Source organism: Pseudophryne corroboree, chromosome 3 (genome assembly GCF_028390025.1).
Source record: "Pseudophryne corroboree isolate aPseCor3 chromosome 3, aPseCor3.hap2, whole genome shotgun sequence".
Taxonomy (NCBI): domain Eukaryota; kingdom Metazoa; phylum Chordata; class Amphibia; order Anura; family Myobatrachidae; genus Pseudophryne; species Pseudophryne corroboree.
This window is the reverse complement of record NC_086446.1, coordinates 431,159,358-431,180,980: the sequence shown is the minus strand read 5'-3', so window position 1 is coordinate 431,180,980 and position 21,623 is coordinate 431,159,358. Positions and strand designations below refer to the sequence as shown.

At 49.9% G+C, this 21,623-nt stretch overlaps 1 protein-coding gene across 1 annotated transcript in view; it reads left to right on the top strand.

Annotated features, from left to right (window-relative positions):
* The window catches only part of BPIFB4 (BPI fold containing family B member 4), a 95,462-nt gene extending 74,040 nt beyond the window's left edge, over window positions 1–21,422 (top strand). The window contains exons 15-16 of the mRNA XM_063963590.1: window positions 3,400–3,431; window positions 21,294–21,422. Coding sequence (XP_063819660.1) covers window positions 3,400–3,423 — 24 coding nt within the window. The 3' untranslated portion in view covers window positions 3,424–3,431; window positions 21,294–21,422. The remainder of the gene's footprint in view (window positions 1–3,399; window positions 3,432–21,293) is intronic.
* Window positions 21,423–21,623: the final 201 nt, after the last annotated feature.

Sequence of the window (21,623 nt, the reverse complement as noted above, 5' to 3'; positions counted from 1 at the left end):
CCCCCCCCTTGCTATAAAAAAAATTTGCGTGCCCCCCCCCCCCCCCCCCATATAGCCAGAAAAAGAAAAAGCATGCGCGCGCGCTCCCGACAAGGGTGTGTGGCCTGATTAAAATGGGAGTGGTCTCATTAAAGTGGGCGTGGCCTCGTCTGATATCATCATACCCACCACAGGGTGAAAAAATAAAAATAAAAAAGTCCCCTTTTTACACATTACACCAGGCAAGTGTCCCCATATTACACAGTACGCAGGCAGGTGTTCCCATTTTACACAGTACGGTAGGCAGATATCCCCATTTTACACAGCACGCAGGCAGATATCCCCATTTTACACAGTACGCAGGCAGGTGTCCCCATTTTACACAGTACGCAGGCAGGTGTCCCCATTTTACACAGTACGCAGGCAGGTGTCCCCATTTTACACACTGCGGCAGGCAGGTATCCCCATTTTACACAGTGCGGCAGGTATCCCCATTTTACACAGTGCAGCAGGTATCCCCATTTTACACAGTGCGGAAGGTATCCCCATTTTACACAGTGCGGAAGGTATCCCCATTTTACACAGTGCGGCAGGTGCCCCCATTTTACACAGTGCGGCAGGTATCCCCATTTTACACAGTGCGGAAGGTATCCCCTTTTTACACAGTGCGGCAGGTGCCCCCATTTTACACAGTGCGGCAGGTGTCCCCATTTTACACAGTGCGCAGGTGTCCCCATTTTACACAGTGCGGCAGGTGTCCCCATTTTACACAGTGCGGCAGGTGTCCCCATTTTACACAGTGCGGGAGGTATCCTCATTTTACATAGTGCGGCAGGCAGGTGTCAAGTGGGGGGGAGGAAGGGAGGAAGAGAGAGAGAGAAAGAGAGAAAAAAAAAATACTTACATCTTCCCGCTCTTCGGGTCCCGCCGACTCACGTCCCTCGCACCGGCCGCCTCCTCCTTCGATGCTTATCTCCTCTCCTCCCTCTCTCTCTCCCATCCATCATCCCCCCCCCCAAGCGCTCCTGCTCGGGGGGCGGGGCTTCGCGGAATGACGCGTTTGCGTTGTGACGTCACGACGCAAACGAGTCATTCCGCGAAGCCCCGCCCCCCGAGCAGGAGCGCTCGGGGGGAGAGAGAGGGAGGAGATAAGTAGTCACAAAGTGCCGCTCGCCCGCCGCTAAACGGCACTGGCCGCACGCTGTACTGAAGGAGGAGGAGGGACAGGGCAGCGGGGAGCCGGGGCTCGTGAGCGCTGCAGTGCACCGCAGATCGGATTGAAGAAAGATCCGATCTGTGGTGTGGCAGGGGGCCCTTTTGGAAAGGGGGGCCCGGGGTACGTATCCCCGGGACCCCCACCTTAATCCGGCTCTGGATTCATTAATGATTCATTCAGTGCAGCTGAATAGCTGACAAACTACCAGAGGTCTGAGTCACTGAGCACTGACTGCCTGAGAGACTGATGCAGACTCAGTGGAGATGGATCAGCTTAGGGATGGCCATCGACCATCGATGATTCGCAATCATCGATGGTCTATGACCGATGGTAACTACATTTACCATTGATGAGGGAGAACCAGATGGTTTCTCACCCTTGATGGTAAAGAGCTATCAAATGTTTTTTTTTCTTTTTTGTCTAGGGTGTCAGGGACATAGAGCATAGCTCCGGCCCTGGGCACCCATGAAGCCATGCCCCCAGGCTCTGATTGGCCTGCTTCTACCTCAATACTAAAGTAATGGGGACCATCGATGGGCAAAACCATTGATGGTTCCCGTACAGATGATTACCCACCATCGAGGTTATCCACCAATGGTAACATCGATTGTAGCCATCGATGGATAACCCACTGATGGCCATCCCTAGATCAGATTCATTACTGATTAATTCAGTGCAGTTGAATAGCTGACACATTACCAGAGGAATGAGTTACTGAGCACTGCCACTAACTGTCTGTGAGACTGAGTTGAGACAGTGCACACTCAGTGGATACTCATCAGATTCATCAATGATTCATCCAGTGCAGCTGAATAGCTGACACATTACCAGAGGTATGAGTCACTGAGCACCGACTGCCTGTGAGACTGCTGCAGAGTGCAGACTCAGTGGAGACAAATCAGATTAATTCATTCATTCTGTGCAGCTGAATAGCTGACCCAATCCCAGATGTCTGAGTCAGGTGCCGATCGTTGGGTCGACCCTGTCTATGTCAACACTGAAGGCTGACACATAACTAGGTCAATATGGTCATTAGGTCGACACAGTTTTTTTGTTGTTGTTTTTTTTTGGGGGGGGATCTTGACCCGAATTTCCATCTGGGGCCACCGACAGTTGAAACGCTTTCGCTCACCATGCTTTGAGCATGGTTGCCCGCTACGCTCGCCACAAGGTACTAAAAACCCCAAAAACCTGTGTCGACCTTTTGTGTGTTTTGTGTGCCCTTGCATACATGTCGACCTAGTCATGTGTCGACATTTAATCAGTGTCGACCTACTGACTGTTGACCTTCAGTGGTCGACCTATATAGGGTCGACCTAAAGACCGGATGCCGTCTGAGTCACTCTCTTCACGAGTCCCAGCACCGCCAGCAGCCTCTGCACTCACTGCATGTGCACAGTCTGCAATGCATTACAAAAGAGCCATGTACCGAGACACTGACTCGAGACACTACACTGAGCTGAGTCATGTGTCTCAACTCAGTTCAATGTATCTCTTTGCCCATGACTAGTGTGGTGAGTGCAGCGGCGCTGGGTGGGGGAGGAGGTCTGAGGGTGCGGACATGGTTTGGGTGGAGGTGTGAAGCGAGTGCAGTCGGTGGTGGTTGCTGGCGGGAGGGGGAGGGCCCCTCTATCTTGAGTTCCCCAGGCCTCCCAAGGGCTTAATCTGACCCTGTATAGCTGAAGACCTTTCCATAGTGTCAATGGGGTAAAACAACATGCAATGTAGATTCGAATAGTTTACAAATTTACAACAGTCACTGCCACTGTGGCTTTGCATGGAGTAAGGAAGATGGTTACAAAAGTAATTTAATTTTTCTAGCATTTAATCCACAAGTCTTTTTTTTCTGTAAAATTGAAGGCACATGCAAAACGGTATGCTAGAAATAGTGGAGGCAGCCATTTTGTGGCCCCCATCAGCATTTAACCTATTAATTTATACAAAAAAAGGTGTCTCATGACTCAGTGATGTTACTAATTCCCGGTTAATTGATTTGCTGCATTCTCAGTCATATAATTTCAGCTGGGCAAAATGACTGTCCTTATTAGACGTAGGTGGCAACATTTTTACAGACTTAAAATGCATTAGAATCATTTTATTGAATTTGTTTTTAGCTTAAATAGTCCGTTTTGAAAAAAAATATCTGTTTAAGGTGGTCAATATTTAATGTTTTGAAAATGTACTTTTTTTTCTTCTATTCTTAGAATCTTGTGGTACTGAATGCATAAAAAGCTAGGTAAGAACACATGCCAATGTTAACTGAAAACAGAGACATTAAAGGACATTTATAATTAAAGACCAAAAGCTAATGTACATGGAGTTGGACATACGATTATTACTCATATTAAGTTGTATCATGCAAGTCTTTTGGAGACATTTCTGTGTCTTCCTAGAAATCTCTTTAGAGAGGCCCTATCTAATAATGTTTTGCATTACCGGCTTTATGTGAGCACAATTTTCGCTTATTTCAGTACTGAGCCCATTCATCGTTAGTGACCTGATGTTGCCGCAGCATATTCTCAAAGGGGGTAATTCTGAGTTGATTGCAGCAGCAAGTTTGTTAGCAATTGGGCAAAACCATGGGGGTCATTCCGAGTTGTTCGCTCGTTAGTTTTTTCTCGCAACGGAGCGATTAGTCGCTAATGCGCATGCGCAATGTCCGCAGTGCGACTGCGCCAAGTAAATTTGCTATGCAGTTAGGTATTTTCCTCACGGCATTACAAGGTTTTTTCTTCGTTCTGGTGATCGTAATGTGATTGACAGGAAGTGGGTGTTTCTGGGCGGAAACTGGCCGTTTTATGGGTGTGTGCGAAAAAACGCTACCGTTTCTGGGGAAAACGCGGGAGTGGCTGGAGAAACGGAGGAGTGTCTGGGCGAACGCTGGGTGTGTTTGTGACGTCAAACCAGGAACGAAACTGACTGAACTGATCGCAGATGCCGAGTAAGTCTGGAGCTACTCAGAAACTGCTAAGAAGTGTCTATTCGCAATTCTGCTAATCTTTTGTTCGCAATTTTGATAAGCTAAGATTCACTCCCAGTAGGCGGCGGCTTAGCGTGTGCAAAGCTGCTAAAAGCAGCTTGCGAGCGAACAACTCGGAATGACCCCCCATGTGCACTGCAGCAGTGGCGTAAGTTCGTCACAGTCGCCCGGAGGCAAGATATATATTGGTGTCCCCCTATTTCCCTATTTCCTATATTAAGATAAATATATATGTGAGTGTGTGTGTGTGTGTGTGTGTGTGTGTGTGTGTGTGTGTGTGTGTGTGTGTGGTGTTCTGAAAAAAATGTATATACTGAATTTATACATTTAATTGTCTTTTATTTTAAATCACACATTTCTTAGCAGTCATACCCAGGATTAGAACCCATGACCTGTAACACTGACAGCAGACACTTTACTGATGGAGTTACTTGCTCCTGTAGAGGAAGCATGAGAATTCTAACTATATGAAGTTACGTGTAATTGTCAGAGAAGTAACTTCATATAGTTAAAATTCTCATATTTCCTATAAACATCCTAGTGATATTTGGTGGACCCCTTTCTTTGAAAGTAAAGCATTCATAACCTAGAACCAGAAATAACGACACGGAGACTTGAATTTTGGCAGAAAATTGCTAGCTATTTATTTGTCCCTATCCATTAGCAAACCTGTAATAAAGAAATTAATTTAATATGCCGCTCCAGCCAGCATATGGTGGCGGCCCAAAAGAATGGCTCAATTAACCTAAATTAACCTTAAATAACTAACCCTATAAATTTACTAAAACTTATCATAAACCGGTAATAGGTGACAACTCAACCCCCACAGTGACTACCCACCGCTCCTGGGTGCCCTGCCGCTGCCTTCCTGGACGGGTGGTCAAGCGGCCATAAGTCGATGGAGGTGAGTGCACCTAAACCACAACAAACTGTAAAACACTACAGTTTTCCCTACAATACAAAACTGCCGTTCTTTTCCGCCAATAAATAGCCAACGATAAACCAGCCAACAACTTAACGCCAAAGCACCACGTGCCAGAATTTCCTACTACCAGGGCGGGAGGGTGGGAAAGCAAATCCACCAAGAGAACTAAGATGGCCTCACCTTCCCTATATATATCAAACCCTCCCCCTAAAAAGGCTGTACTTTCCTAACAGCTAGGTCCACCCCTCACCAGATGTTTAACTCTTTCCTTTCCTATGCAGTCAATTCTCTCTCCTAAACATCCTAGTGATATTTGGTGGACCCCTTTCTTTGAAAGTAAAGCATTCATAACCTAGAACCAGAAATAACGACACGGAGACTTGAATTTTGGCAGAAAATTGCTAGCTATTTATTTGTCCCTATCCATTAGCAAACCTGTAATAAAGAAATTAATTTAATATGCCGCTCCAGCCGGCATATGGTGGCGGCCCAAAAGAACGGCTCAATTAACCTAAATTAACCTTAAATAACTAACCCTATAAATTTACTAAAACTTATCATAAACCGGTAATAGGTGACAACTCAACCCCCACAGTGACTACCCACCGCTCCTGGGTGCCCTGCCGCTGCCTTCCCGGACGGGTGGTCAAGTGGCCATAAGTCGATGGAGGTGAGTGCACCTAAACCACAACAAACTGTAAAACACTACAGTTTTCCCTACAATACAAAACTGCCGTTCTTTTCCGCCAACAGCGAAAGACTCATCCCCAAAGTCTTTCGCACCGCCACCATAAACCTACCCTAACTCCTGCAAAGCGAAACCTAGATCCTCCAGAAAAAACATCATCCCCTCATTGGATAGATGTACTCCATCATGCCGGAAAAGGTGGCTGTCTCTGAACCGAATCCTCGGGTGGCGAACCACCCTCCCTCCGTGGGACAGCACCCACTTTGCCACCGCCCCGTTCACCTTTTTCCGGGCCTCGTCAATCTGGCGCCCATCCGCCACACCCCTCCAACACAATCTTGGCACCATCATTGAAAAAACCAACACACAATTGGTCCATGTTGCGGCCACACTTGCCAGATCATGTATCATGGCCCACCGCAGATCCAAGGATGTCCTCTTCCCCAGGTCGTTGCCACCTAGATGGACTACCAAGACCCTAGGGACTCCATGCTTGCTGGCCTGACTCACTAACCTACTCCTCAGCTCACCCCACATCATTCCTCGCCAGCCAAGCCATCTGACACCCTGTGCTCCAAGCAATGCCTGAGCCCCTTCCGAGGCCACAAACCTGGCCGCCCAGTAAATGTAAGAGTGGCCAACCACCCAAATGGCCAAATTGTCGTCAAACCATCCTGAAGGGGAAAAGAGGGGTAAAATTGATTACTAAGAGGCTTATTAATTGTTTACACTGAAGGATCTGCCAAAAAGAAAAACTTTAGATCTCGCTATTGCAGCAGTCACGGCCTAGCCGAACTGCACCATGCTTCGTTGCCAATTTAAAGCGCAATTAAAGACACAAAGGGGAAAGATCAAATAAAACAAACGAAATAAAACAGGGAGGGGGGGGGGGGTATAAAATGGGAAACACATGTAATAACTCAGCTGGAGGTGAAAGCGTAAAGACCTGCTGAGGGACTCTGATTAGACCAGATTAGCCGAATTGTAGATTAGAATTCAGTCCGTCAAGTCAGGCAAAAAATCGCAAAATAACTCCAGACCCCCGCTGCCGACTCATGTCAGCAACGGCGAGTAGCTAATCCCTGAGTAGGATAAAAAGGGGGAAACACCAACAAACGCACAACACCATAAAATCACAGAACTGGAACAACATAATACATTGCAAATAAAACAAAGCACTAGGTGCAAACCGACTTCTCACGCGACGGGGCGAATGTATCGTCTATAACTTGACGACTTCCATCGCCCCGCCGCCTGGATTTCAGTTCTGGAAAAACCCGCCGCAGCAGCCGACGTCGCCGCGCCTATTCGAAAGGAATGGGTACCGAAAGCAGCGGGTGGGAGGCCCAAGCCCGCCAAACAACGACCCAGCATCCAACGGAACTGGTATTTCGTGACTGGCAGCCCGTCATAATGCAATAGCCATGACCCCTCCTTAACGGGTCGCACCACCACATATTGCATTGCCAGACCCACTAGGCAAACGCTCTCCTCTAGCGCTGGAACCATAGTGACCCAGCGCCCTCTCCCCACTTGGTCCGTCTTAGAGCGCCGCAATCTGCACAGCAAGGACCTCTCACCCACTACAACGTCTCCGACCAGCATGCACGAATCTGCTCTCTTGGAAGGCGCTACCAACTCCGAAACCCGAAAGGCCCCGTGGTAAGCCATTGAGAACGCCAAACTGAACAAAAGCGTCTCAAACCTGGACGACGCGACTCGCCCCACCGCCGCGATGACGGCCGGCAACAAGGCCGCATCGATGGGCCGCCTCCTATCTGGTGGCGTCGGCGCAACTCGCGCCCACCCTTTCATTGCCTTCCGCAGAACCTCGCTTTTTGTTACATCAGGGACGCCTCGCAGCTTGCAGAAAAATGAGACGCCAGCCAAGTACCGTGATACCACCGCTCGGGACCTACCGGAAACGTAAAGCTGCCAAATAAAAGAAAGCATCAGTCGATGCTTGCTCTTACCTTGATGCTGACGACCTTGGACAAACTCCTCCCACTCGCTCCAAGCTTGTCCGTAAGCCTTGAGCGTGGCTGGCGCGACTGACCGCAACGCTAGACCCTCCAGTCCGGCCCGATCACCTGCCAAACATAACCGGGACAGTGAAAACCTTGCTCCTCGGCCTCGGGTGCCAAAACCCAAAATCTCTCCCACTGTCCACGCGACAAAGCGTCTGCAATTCCGTTCTCCAAACCGGGCACGTGTTGTGCCCGGAACCATAGGTTCCTACGCAAGCACGTCAAAAGCAATTGCCCGAGCACCCGCAGAACCACTAGCGATTTCGCCCTCTGGTTATTAATCGCATGCACCACGCCCAGATTATCGCATCTAAACAATATGCTGCGGTTAGCCAACCGATCGCCCCAGACCTCCAACGCTACCATAATGGGAAAAAGCTCCAGCAGCACCAGATCTTTTGTAAGACCCTCGCTATGCCAGTTTTTTATCGGCCAGGATGCCGCACACCACGATCCCTCCAAAAAACAACCGAATCCAAAGGCACCTGCAGCATCGGTAAACAGCTGCAACCGCTCGCTGTCTACGGCTGGCGCTTGCCATATGCTCACTCCGTTGAAATCCTCCAGGAACGAAGCCCAGACGGCCAAATCCCTTTTTAATTCAGAGGACAATCGCACGAAATGATGAGGCCTGGCACACCCCGCCGTCGCCCTTTCGAGCTTCCGGCAGAAAACCCTGCCCATCGGTATTACCCGACAAGCAAAGTTCAGCATGCCCAGCAAGGACTGCGCCTGCCGCAGCGTAACTTTACGCGAGCCGTTGAACCGGCAAATGGTTTCGCGGAGCTTCGACACTTTGTCCCGGGGCAGGCGACACTCTCCCGCCACAGTGTCAATTTCAATCCCCAAAAATGATAGGCAGGAGTCCGGACCCTCCGTTTTGTCCCTGGCTACAGGAACACCGAAGTGGTAAAAAAGAGCCCGGGTGCTAAACAGCAAGTCGCCGCACCTTGCGTCATTAGCCGGACCCGCACACAGGAAATCATCGAGGTAATGGGCAACCCCGTGACCGCCTGACGCAGACTCCACGCACCAATGAAGAAACGTGCTAAAGCGCTCGAAAAATGAGCATGAAACGGAACATCCCATCGGCAGACATTTGTCGATGAAATACTCCGTCCCAATCCGGAAACCCATAAAACGGAATGAGTCCGGATGCAATGGCAGTAATCTAATGGCTGATTCAACATCAATCTTAGCCATGAGGGCCCCGCTCCCGTAGCTGCGGACCATCTCTAGCGCCTCGTCAAATGACTGATACACCACCGAGCAATGAGCCGGTGGTATTGCGTCGTTGACCGATGCCCCCGGCGGGTAAGAAAGATGCTGGATGAGCCGAAAAGCGCCTGGAGTCTTCTTCGGTACCACCCCGACCGGGGAGATGACCAAGTCATCCACCGGGGGTGACCTAAACGGCCCCTCCATCCTGCCCAACCTGACCTCCTTATCCACTTTCTCCCGCAGCACAGTCGGCAAAGCTCGGGCAGACTGGAGGTTCCTCTGCGCGCGCACGGACACTTCGTTCGCAACAGGCAAGCGAAAACCAAACTTAAAACCGTCTAACAAAAATTTTGCATCCCTTTTATTTGGATACAGATCCAACCACTTGCCCATCGTTTCCAGCTTAACTGGCGTTGGGGCTCTGCCGAGCGGTCCCGCTCGCGGCCTGCTTAGGGTACGCTTGTTTTCCCCGATTTCCCTGTCGACCACCTTTGAAACAAGAGGAGGCTGGGTGGGCTCCTCCACACTGCTGGCAGGAGTGACGAAAACGACACTGCTTGCCAAAGGAACATGCTCCGCTGTTAAAAGCAAAGCATTTCCCTCGTGGGGCAGACCGCCCGCCCACGCGAACGGCCAATCCGCCTGTCCTGGCAAATCCCCCATCCGCGTCCGCGCCCGCCCCCTGGGCTGATGACCCTGCGCGACGCCCACCTGCTCCCTGTTTCTGGGGTTCTTCCTCCTGCTGTGATGCCCGGGTCACTTTGAGCCAGACCTCCACGTCCTTGAACCCAAAATCCATGACCCGTAGCCCGTCCTGTTTCTCCCGAAACTCTTGGTCATACCGGCGCCATTCCGAGCCCGAGGATGTGCGCTGCATGTCGTGCACGAGATGCAGGTACCGGATAATATTCATGTGCTCTTCCGGCCTATCCTCCAAATAGCATGCCGCAAAGACCCAGAAACCGGCCAGCCAATTATCAAAAGACCGGAAAACCTCTGTCCCCATGCCCTTCTTAGCGGCCGCCGCTTTGTAATCCTTCTTCATGGCCTTAGTCAAAACGAATAAGTCCACGAAGTCACCCCTACGTATCTTCTTGCGGCAGCTGTCTCGCAGCCCCCGCATAACTGCGGTGTACTCGCAGCGCACTACCCCAGGCAGATCGCGCCGCTTTTTTGCCCTACGCTCTTCCTCACTAACTCGCTTGCGCCGCTTACGCCTCTTCTGCTGTTTTGCTGCCCGCTTGGCAAATTTTGCCGCCTTCTTCCTTGCCCTAGAAGTACTGTCTACGTCGGACGCTTGCGATGACAAAGAAGAGGAAGAGGTGGAAGACGAAGAGCTATGCGAACTCGAGCTCGTGGGGGAAATTGATATAGACTGTACCAACTCACCGAATGCCATCGACCTCTCCGACCTGGAATCCTCATCCTCCTCAGCCCAATCATCGTCCTCCACGAAATCTGCCAAATCCCCTTCTTCTCGGCCCTCTGTGGAAGACAAAGCAGAAGAGGGCCCGGCCCATGCTTGCGGCGCACGCCGGGCCCCCCGTGTGGAATGCGCAGTGAGCGCGCGCCCCTGCTGTTCCCGGTCCGTACCTAGCTCCAGCTCCGCAGCGGCGGCCCCCAGCTCTCGGCAGGCTCGTGCCACCCGCTGCGCCGCTGAGGCCCTCCGCTTGCCAGACCCCCTGCCTCTTGCAGACTGGCCGAAATCCGCCATCGCCCTAGGGGAAGCCACTGCAGCTAACGGCCCCAAAGCCTCTACTACCGTGGCCAGAGCCGACGCTAGGGCCCCGGGAGGATCCCGCGTGCCGCGACCCCCGTCAACGGCGCCCGAAGGACCACCGGTCCTTGGTTGGGCGCGAGCCCGCGCCCACCGACCGGCCGATGTGACCCGGGGACCCGGCCCCTCCTGCTCCGACGTGAAGGCAAGTGCCCCCCGGTCGGACCATTCGCTCTCCACTTCTGATCCTTCGTCCTCCTTCCCCAACGAAGCAGAAGAATCCCCCGGTCCTGGGGAGGACCCGCTGTCGTGCGCCGCGGCCCGTGCCGCGGCCCTGCGGCCGCTGACCCATTCCCTGTCTCCCCTCCACCCGCGGGACCCGCTGCGTCACGCCTCTGTAGGGCTGGTGTGTGGAGTCAAAGAGACCCGCGGTGCACCCGCGCGTGTTCCCCCGCGCGTCGCACGACCTCCGGTGTGCGCACGCGCATGCTGCTCCCGGTCACCCCTTGCAGTTCCTGCCGTGGCCCCATCCCCTGGCTCCATCTCTCTGCGCCCAGCGCTGCCTACCAGAGGCACACGCTGCACCCCCCTTGCGTGCCCCCTCCCCCTGCCGGACTCCGGCATCCGGGGAGTCAAAAGGGGTGGCCGGTGCGTTGGCGGCGCCGCTGCGCGCACACGTGCGCGGCCGGCGCCGCCCGGAGCGAGCGTGGGCGCGCGCGCACCCCGCGCGTGCGTCCCACCTCTTCCCGCCATCGGGCTCCCGGACTGTGTCTCCTCCTCGGCCGCCGCGCGAGGCTCCTGCACAGGCCCCGCGCGGCGACCGCCAGCTCCCCTTCCCGTCCTCTCCCCCCGCCCGGCACTAACATTCGGCCGTGGCAAGGGAAGAGGGCTAGGACCTGAAACCGCCGAGCGCGCCCTCGGGCGCCCGACACGATCCCGGACTCGGCGGCTCCCGGAGGGGACGGCCGCCGCCCGTCAATCCTCGGGTGGCCTGCAGGGACCCCTGGTCCCCCACGCCGCCCTCGCCCGGCCGGTGTGACCGACTCGGCTCCCGGCGGCGAGCCCGACCGGGCCCTGCTTATGATGCCCGCGTCCGTGTTTGCTGAGGCCCCGAGGGACGGAGCCCCGTCCCCCATGCTGCCCACTGCATCCTCAGGGCCCACTCGACCGTCTGACCCACGGTACCGAGCCGGGGCCCGTAGAACGCGCTGGGGGCGGGCAGCCATAGCAGCAGGTAATAAGAAGGTGGAGAGGAGGAGTATTACAAAAAGGTGGGGGTTACTTTGTTATTCTGTTTGCACAGTGAATGAAAAAACAAAATTGTCTGCAATGCAGCACTCACCTAAAAGCAAATCCACCAAGAGAACTAAGATGGCCTCACCTTCCCTATATATATCAAACCCTCCCCCTAAAAAGGCTGTACTTTCCTAACAGCTAGGTCCACCCCTCCCCAGATGTTTAACTCTTTCCTTTCCTATGCAGTCAATTCTCTCTCCTACAGGAGCAAACAGCTTCATCAGTATGGTGTCTGCTTCCAGTGTAATAGGTTGTGGTTTCTAATACTGGGTGTGATACTTGTAAAATGTGTATATTCAGTATAATAGAGAGGGTGTGATTTGTAAGGTGCAGGGACCAGTGAGGAAGTCGGCCACTGAAAAGACAGCAACAGCTATCAATTAACTTAATTCAATGGTGTCACAGAATGGGAGGAGAGGTGCCCCCCTTCAGAGCAGGAGCCCGGCGGCAGGTGACTCTGTTGCCTCCCAGAGTTCTGCCTCTGCACTGCAGGTGGGACAGATATAACATTTGCAGAGAGAGTTATGGGCCCTACAGACATGCCGATCCACCACCGAGGTGCCCGACGGGCGACCCGGCGGCGAGGGGGCAGTGACGGGGGGAGTGAAGTTTCTTCACTCCCCCCGTCACACGGCTCCATTGAAGTGCAGGCAAATATGGACGAGATCGTCCATATTGGCCTGCATGCACAGCTGACGGGGGACCAGCGATGAACGAGCGCGGGGCCGCGCATCGTTCATCGCTGGAGCCTCCACACTGAAAGATATGAATGAGTTCTCGTTCATTTATGAACGAGATCGTTCATATCTTTCAAACAAATCGGCATGTGTGTAGGGCCTTTTAGATTTGGGTGGGTTATTTTGTTTCTGTGCAGGGTAAATGCTGGCTGCTTTATTTTTACACTGCAATTTAGATTGCAGATTGAACACACCACACCCAAATCCTAACTCTCTCTGCACATGTTATATCTGCCCCTCCTGCAGTGCACATGGGCCCTCATTCCGAGTCGTTCGCTCTGTAATTTTCATCGCATCGCAGTGAAATTCCGCTTAGTACGCATGCGCAATAATCGCACTGCGACTGCGCCAAGTAATTTTACAATGAAGATAGTATTTTTACTTACGGCTTTTTCCTCGCTCCGGCGATCGTAGTGTGATTGACAGGAAATGGGTGTTACTGGGCGGAAACACGGCGTTTTCGGGGCATGTGGATAAAAACGCTACCGTTTCCGGAAAAAACGCAGGAGTGGCCGGAGAAACGGGGGAGTGTCTGGGCGAACGCTGGGTGTGTTTATGACGTCAAACCAGGAATGACAAGCACTGAACTGATCGCAGATGCCGAGTAAGTCTGAACCTACTCTGAAACTGCTAAGTAGTTTGTAATCGCAATATTGCGAATACATCGGTCGCAATTTTAAGAAGCTAAGATACACTCCCAGTAGGCGTAGGCTTAGCCTGAGCAACTCTGCTAAATTCGCCTTGCGAGCGATCAACTCGGAATGAGGGCCATGGTTTTGCCCAACTGCTAACAAAATTGCTGCTGCGATCAACTCAGAATTAGGCCCAAAGGGGGTAATTCCAAGTTGATCGCAGCAGGAAATTTTTTAGCAGTAGGGCAAAACCATGTGCACTGCAGAGGAGGCAGATATAACATTTGCAGAGAGAGTTAGATTTGGGTGGGTTATTTTGTTTCTGTGCAGGGTAAATACTGGCTGCTTTATTTTTACACTGCAATTTAGATTGCAGATTGAACACACCACACCCAAATCTAACTCTCTCTGCACATGTTATATCTGCCTCCCCTGCAGTGCACATAGTTTTGCCCAACTGCTAAAAAATTTCCTGCTGCGATCAACTTGGAATTACCCCCAAAGTTCCAAAAACTGAAATATGAACGTACATTCAGTAATGCTTCTCATAGATAATGTATCTCCCAGAAATACTGTACACTATTGTATGTACTTATGGCCAAGGGGATAATTCTGACTTGATCGCAGCAGCAAGTTTGTTAGCAATTGGGCAAAACCATGTGCACTGCAGGGGGGGGGGGGGGGGGGCGCAGATATAACATTTGCAGACAGAGTTAGATTTGGCTCTTAAGCCATAAGCAACCACTTGTGAAAGCAGCCATCATCAGTAGTGTGCACTTGCAGCAGCCCTGGTGCAAGAGATCGATCTGAAATCAGAAATCTCTGCTGACACTCAACTCTGAAGACCTAACAGTTCTGCCTATGCAGCCACAAAACACACCCTTGTGAATAGCCGGTTGATACCTGATTACAGCGAGTCAACCACAAATGGAGACATGTCCAGAGCCGGCCCTAACTAATCTTGCTCTAGGCAAGATTTAGGCTGGTACCCCCTAGCACAAACACTAGTTCCGCCTCTGACCCTGTACCCCTTTCCCAGCACCATCACCCCTCACCCATAGCAGTCCTCATTATGGTGCTCCTACCCCCTATATTTTAAGTAGGAACAGTGTGCACATTCGGTGCGCAGCCCAAAATGGGGTGTGTTCTTGCTGGGAAGGGACATGGCCACACAATAATACCCCCAGTTGAAATTATGCCACACAGTACTGCAACTTTTTTCACATTAAATCATGCAATAGTGTCTCTTATTCACATTACATCACACAGTAGTACCACGTTACTCCTAACAGTAGTGCCCCTTATTCACATTACACCACACCATATTGCTCTTTATTCACATTAGACCACACAGTAGTTCCCTTTCTATAAGTTACGCCACGCAGTAGTACACCTTATACACATAATGCCACACATTAGTAATGACTTTATACACATAATATACATGATACACATAATACCACACATAATGTCCCTTACACATATGCCGCACATTAGTAATGCATTTTGTGTGCAGATAGAGCCGCAGTCACACACAGAATATAGGCATGATGCATATCATTTTACTCAGCAGAAGCTGCTTGTTCTCCTAGGCATTCCAAATGCCCTAGTCATTTGCCTAGGTGCCTATGCCCAGGGCCGGCTCTGGACGTGTCTAATAGTTTCCAAAGCTCAGATACTGGTGATGAGCAACAAGAAAAATCCATCTACAAGACTGACTTTGTGGAATTCTGAATCAGGGCATTCCTACGGAACTCCATTATAATTTTCAAAGTGCTAACACTTCTGGACACTGCAGGGAAAATTCAATTTGGAGTAAATTCACAGATTTTTGGGGAAATTATCAAATTAATTTGCTTGTATTGAATTTTGTACTTGTAATAACATATTCGTAAACAAACACTTTGATTTTGAGAATATACTTTCAACACTTTAAAATAACAACTGTGTTTGAGGTCATGCGCCCTGTACACACAGTAAGATTTTTTCAATCGTAAGGAAAGTTAGTGCAAAAGTCACCTTGCAATACCGATGCGCGGTACCGTGAGGTCGGTATCGCAAACCTAGATAGACTATGCAGGCAAGTCAATTTTGACTATCTTGTAGAAAAGATAGCCAAATCATACATAGTCAGTATCCCCTATCGCCTAGTGAGAATTGAGGTTTAGTCCGAATCTCACCATGTGTACACACCTTAACAGTCCTAACTTTATCTAGAAAAAATAGGATTTTAATTACCTACCGGTAAATCCTTTTCTCGTAGTCCGTAGGGGATACTGGGAATCCATTTAGTACCTTGGGATATAGATGGGTCCACTAGGAGCCATAGGCACTATAGAAGTTTAATTGTGTGTGCTGGCTCCTCCCTCTATACCCCTCCTACCAGACTCAGTTTAGGAAATTGTGTCAGAGGAGACGAACATACTTTGAGAGAAGGATATAGATAAGGAAAGTGGTGAGATTTCAAACCAGCACAACCAGAACAAGAGGAAAGCCATGCTAACCAAACTTGCAAACAAGGACAGCAACAGCTGAACCAAACAACATTACTTAACCAAGTTACAGAGCAGGAAGTACGAAGCACCAGGCGGGCTCCCAGTATCCCCTACGGACTACAAGAAAAGATTTACCAGTAGGTAATTAAAATCCTATTTTCTCTTATGTCCTAGGGGATACTGGGAATCCATTTAGTACCATGGGGAAGTACCAAAGCTCCCAAACCGGTGGGAGAGTGCTAAGGTTCCTGCAGAACTGACTGACCAAACTGAAGGTACTCAGAGGCCAAGGTATCAAACTTGTAAAACTTAGCAAACATGTTTGAACCTGACCAAGTAGTTGCTCGGCAGAGCTGTAAAGCCGAGACACCCCAGGCAGCCACCCAAGAGGAACCCACCGACCTAATAGAGTGGGCTTGAACAGATTTCGGAATTGGCAAACCTGCCGTGGAATAAGCATGCTGAATAGTGAGCCTGATCCAGCGTTCAATGGATTGCTTTGAAGCAGGACACCTAATCTTATTGGGATCATAAAGAACGAACAGCGAGTCCGATTTTCTGTGACAAGCTGTTCTCTTCACATAGACCTTCAAAGCCCTTATGACATCCAAAGACTTTGAAGTAGCAGAAGCGTCCGAAACAGCCAGATCTGTCCTCATGGAAAATTAAGTATTGGCTCTTGTGAGACAATGCTCCCAGCTCCGACACACATCTTGCTGAAGCCAAGGCCAACAGTGTGACTGTCTGTCACATAAGGTACTTTCCGTCTACCTCCTGCAACGATTCAAACCAGTCTGATTGAAGGAATTGCAGTACCAAAATGAGGTCCCAAGGTGCCGTAGGAGGCACAAAGGGAGGCTGTAATTGCAGAACACCTTTCAAGAACGTCTGGACCTCAGGGACAGAAGCCAATTGTTTCTGAAATAAAATAGGCAAGACCGAAATCTGAACTTTAATGGAGCCTAGGCGTAGGCCCACATCAACTCCAGACTGCAGAAAAAGCAGGACATGTCACCTTGAGACATATTTCTTCCAAATACGATGGTAATGTTTAGACGTTACCCCCTTTCTGGCTTGGATCATAGTCGGGATGACCTTGTCAGGAATCCCTCTCCTGGCTAAAATCAGCCGTTCAACTTCCATGCCATTAAACGTTGCCTTGATAAGTCTTAATAGATGAAAGGGCCCTGCTGCAGCAGATCCTTTCGAAGAGGCAGTGGCCACGGATCTTCGATCAGCATCTTGAGAAGATCCGCATACCAGGCCATTTGTGGCCAGTCCGGAGCAATGAGGATTGCTTGAACCTTTTCCCTTTTTATTCTTTTTAGAATTCTTGGGATCAGAGGAAAGGGAGGAAACAAGTACACAGGCTGGTAAACCAACGGAGTTGTCAGGAAGTCAACCGCTACTGCCTGTGGGTCCATCGACCTGGAACAATACCGCTTGAGCTTCTTGTTGAGTCGAGAGGTCATCATGTCGATTTGTGGACACCCCCACCGACATGTTAACCACTAGAACACCTCCAGGTGGAGGCCCCATTCCCCCGGGTGCAGATCGTGTCTGCTGTGGAAGTCTGCTTCCCAGTTGTCCACTCCAGGAAAGAAGATCGCCGACAACGCCAAGGCATCTTTTTCCGCCCAGAGGAAAATTCTTGACACCTCTGACATTGCTGCTCTGCTTTTCGTTCCGCCCTGTCGGTTTATGTACGACACCGCCGTCACACTGTCCAACTGGACCTGAATGGCCTGATTCTGAAGAAGAGATGAGGCCTACAGAAGGGCGTTGTAGAAAGCCCTGAGTTCCAGGATGTTTATTGGAAGGACGACTTCCTGACTTGACCATCTTCCCTGAAACTACACACCCCTGGGTGACAGCTCCCCAACCTCTGAGGGTTGCGTCTGGTTAGCAGAATCCAATTCTGAATCCCGAACCTCCGACCCTCAACTAGGTGAGAAGTCTGTAGCCACCACAGGAGGGAGCTTTTGGTGACAGACGAATATTCTGGTGCATGTGAAGATGCGATCCGGACTATTTGGGCAACAGATCCAGCTGGAAGGGTCTCGCATGAAACCTTCTGTACTGAATTGCTTCATAAGAAGCCACCATTTTCCCCAAAGGGCGTATGCAGAGATGCACTGAGATTCTGGTCGGCTTCAAGACAGCCTGAATCATTGACTGGATTACCAGTGCCTTTTCCTAGGGAAGGAATACTTTCTGAGACTCTGTGTCCAGTATTATTCCCAGGAACTGAAGCCTCTGCATTGGTTCTAGGTGAGATTTTGGCAGGTTCAGAATCCACCCATTATCCAGGAGTAATCTGGTTGAGAGGGCAGTGTTCTCCAACAGCTGTTCCTTGGACGGTGCCTTTATCAGAAGATCATTCAAGTACGGAACTATGTTCACTCCCTGTCTGCGGAGCAATATCATTATCTCTGCCATCACCTTCGTGAACACCCTCGGTGCCATGGAGAAGCCAAATGGCAGGGCCTGAAACTGGTAGTGTCAGTCCTGCAGTGCAAACCGTAGATAAGTCTGATGAGGCGGCCAGATCGGAATGTGAAGGTACGCATCCTTGACATCCAGAGACGCTAGGAATTCCCCCTCCTCCAGACCTGAGATTACCGCTCTCAATGACTTCATCTTGAATTTGAACACTTGTAAATACGGGTTCAATGACTTGAGGTTCAGTGTTGGTCTCACCGAACTGTGCGGTTTCGGTACTACAAACAAGCTGGAATAGAAACCCTTGTTGTGTAGATGAGGTGGAACTGTACTCTCGCCTATTGTGAAACTGGTAAGCCTGATTTGAAGAATCTGTGAGGTGGGAGCTCCTGGAACTCCAGTCTGTATCCCTGGGATATAAGGTCTATGACCCAAGTATCCTGGCACAATTCTGTCTAGATGTGACCCTCATGTCTTCCAGGCATCGCGGTCCACCATCATGCGTAAGGTTTTGAGGAAGCAGAGCCTAAGCCCTGTTCCTGTGAACCAGCAGTCGTTGTTTTGTGTGGCTTACACCTAGCACCTCTGGTAGCAGTAGAAGAACCTCTGGCCTTGCCCCTAAATTTGGCAGTCCGAAAGAACTGTAGATTAGGTCCTGAGTAGACCTTCTTTGCTGGTGAAGCTGCGGAAAGTAGGTATGTGGACTTACCCACAGTAGCTTGGGAGATCCATTTGTCGAGTTCATCAGCAAATAAGGCCTCTCCTGTGAAAGGTAGGCCTTCCACTCCTTTCCTGGAGTCCGCGTCAGCAGTCCACTGACGTAGCCTTAATCCTCTGCGTGCCGACACTACCATAGCTGTAGTGCGTGCATTAAGCAAACCTATTTCTTTTATGGCTTCCACCATAAAATTAGCAGAGTCTTGTATATATTGCAGGAGCAAAATAACTTCCTCTTGAGGTAAGGTGTCTAACCCCTTAAGTAAATGACCTGACCATTTAGCAATGGCTCTTGAATCCACCCACATGCTATAGTGGGTCTCTGGGCTACCCCAGCAGCAGTATACAAAGAATTGAGTGTAGTCTCAATCTTGAAATTAGCCACATCTTTTAGGGAGGCTGCACCAGGCACCGGTAGTACAATTTTACGTGAGAGCCTGGAGACGGATGCATCCACTATCGGTGGATTTTCCCATTTTTTCCTATCCTCGGGAGGAAAAGGAAAAGATGATAACAACCGCCTGGGAATTTGAAATGTCTTATCTGGATTAACCCACGGTTCTTCAAACAGGGTATTTAGTTCCTTTGACACAGGAAAAGTGGCTGAGGATTTTTCCTTAATATTAAAGCAAGATTCCTCACTCTCCTCTGTCACCTTATCAGGTATATTTAGCACTTCTCTGATAGCATCTATGAGTACCTCTACACCCTGTGACAGAGTACCCTCCCCTACCTCTATGTCCACCTCACCTTCCTCCACTTCTGACCCTTCATCATCAGAGTCAGAATGCAGTATATGGGCCAAGGACTGAGACACTGGTCTGGGTACTGAGTCCTTTTTTATAAACTCATCCATAAACTGCCTTAAGTATTGTGTCTCTTTCTCATTACGAGATAATTTTGTAGAAATGGTGGAAATCATTCCCCTAATGAAGTCTGGCCATGCTGATTCTGCCCCACTAGCCTGGGAAGGGATACTACACTGAGTACACACTAGTGAACTCCCTGGAGAAGAGGAACACTGTGCCTTACATAAAACATATTCTTTGCCTGACATATTGCAGTAGTGACAGCACACACACAGGAAAAGGGTAAGAGCACAATTAACCCACAAAGAGCCCTTCCAGAGAGACACAGAGAGAGTATGGAACCAGCACACGGCGCCCTTATCGCTAATGCCAAGCTTAGCCGGGTCGCAGACTAAGTACCTAGATTAGGGCCTTAGTACACTGGTAATTGCTCGCCCACTGCTATGACCCCCTGGTACTTCTGAGGTAAACTGGAGGCTTTCTGGAGGAGCTGTGCGTCCCTGTCAGTCAGCTTCTGTGTCAGCTGCAGTAGGGAAAATGGTGCTGGTGAGCTGCTGGGTCCACTCATAGTGAAGCCCCACCCCTTCAATGGTGTGCGGTCTTCCCGCCCTTCTTTATACTGGCTTATGTGTCTGGGTGCATAAAATGGAGACAGACTCCTTTTATGGCTGTGGTGCCAGTCTAAGTACACTGTTGTGTACACAGTACCCAGTCTGGAGACTCAGTCCACCCCGCGTAGAAGCTGTACATCTCCGTACCCTCATGAAGCCATAATGGCCAGTGACCCGCTAACCAGGACGCCGGCTTAGTACTCACCACTCTTCTTTCTTCTGGCTCTGTTAGGGGTGGTGGCGTGCTGCGGGAATGTACGCTCGCCATGGTGGGGCTTGCGAATAGTTCCCTCAGGAGCTAGTTTCCTGTCAGCGGGGAACGGGATCATTAATCCTTAGTGGGGTTGGGCCATTCCCCTCCCTATGTCCCATTAGATGCCACCCCCTCATAGCATAATGCTGCGAACTATGGGTTCATGAAGAGGAGCTGGGGCCAAAATTACACAATTCTCTTAGAAGCACATTGGCCCCACCCCTCCTTATAGACAGCAAATTGCAGCATTATACAGTACTCCGGTTCTGCCCACTTCACTAGGAAGAGGGCAGGATGCTGTAGAACCAACCACTCTTTCAGTGATCCATGGTACTACGAAATAATTTGTGAGTCTCTCGGACGTTGAGGAGAGTAGATAAATATGATACAGTTATGTAGGCAACTACATAAACTGACACTGACAGCGCACAAATGTATTGTTATACAGTACATATGTATTCTGACCTACACGCATATGACCCATACATTCATATAATTATCAGAAATAAATTACCCTTATCCTTATCTGTTTCCATTTTTTTTTGTAGGAATAGAGATAATTGCTTTGTTATTATATGAAGATGGACATGCATCATCCATGGAAAACTAAAATACTAGGAGGAACATGCCCATGTCTCTCAGTGAAAGATCAGTGACTTTATGATAATGCCTGCAATAAAGGATTTTACAGAATTGAAAGTGTTTGCCTTAAGCTATATTATCCTAATAAACTGCAATAACTCACAATTGAGATAACATTCATGGCTACCTATCTATCTCTTAATCTATCTCTTACCCCACCAAAATAAAAAACAATGTATAATAGGGGTGTGGATCATTGGGTCAACAGTAACTAGGTTGACAATCATTAGGTCGAC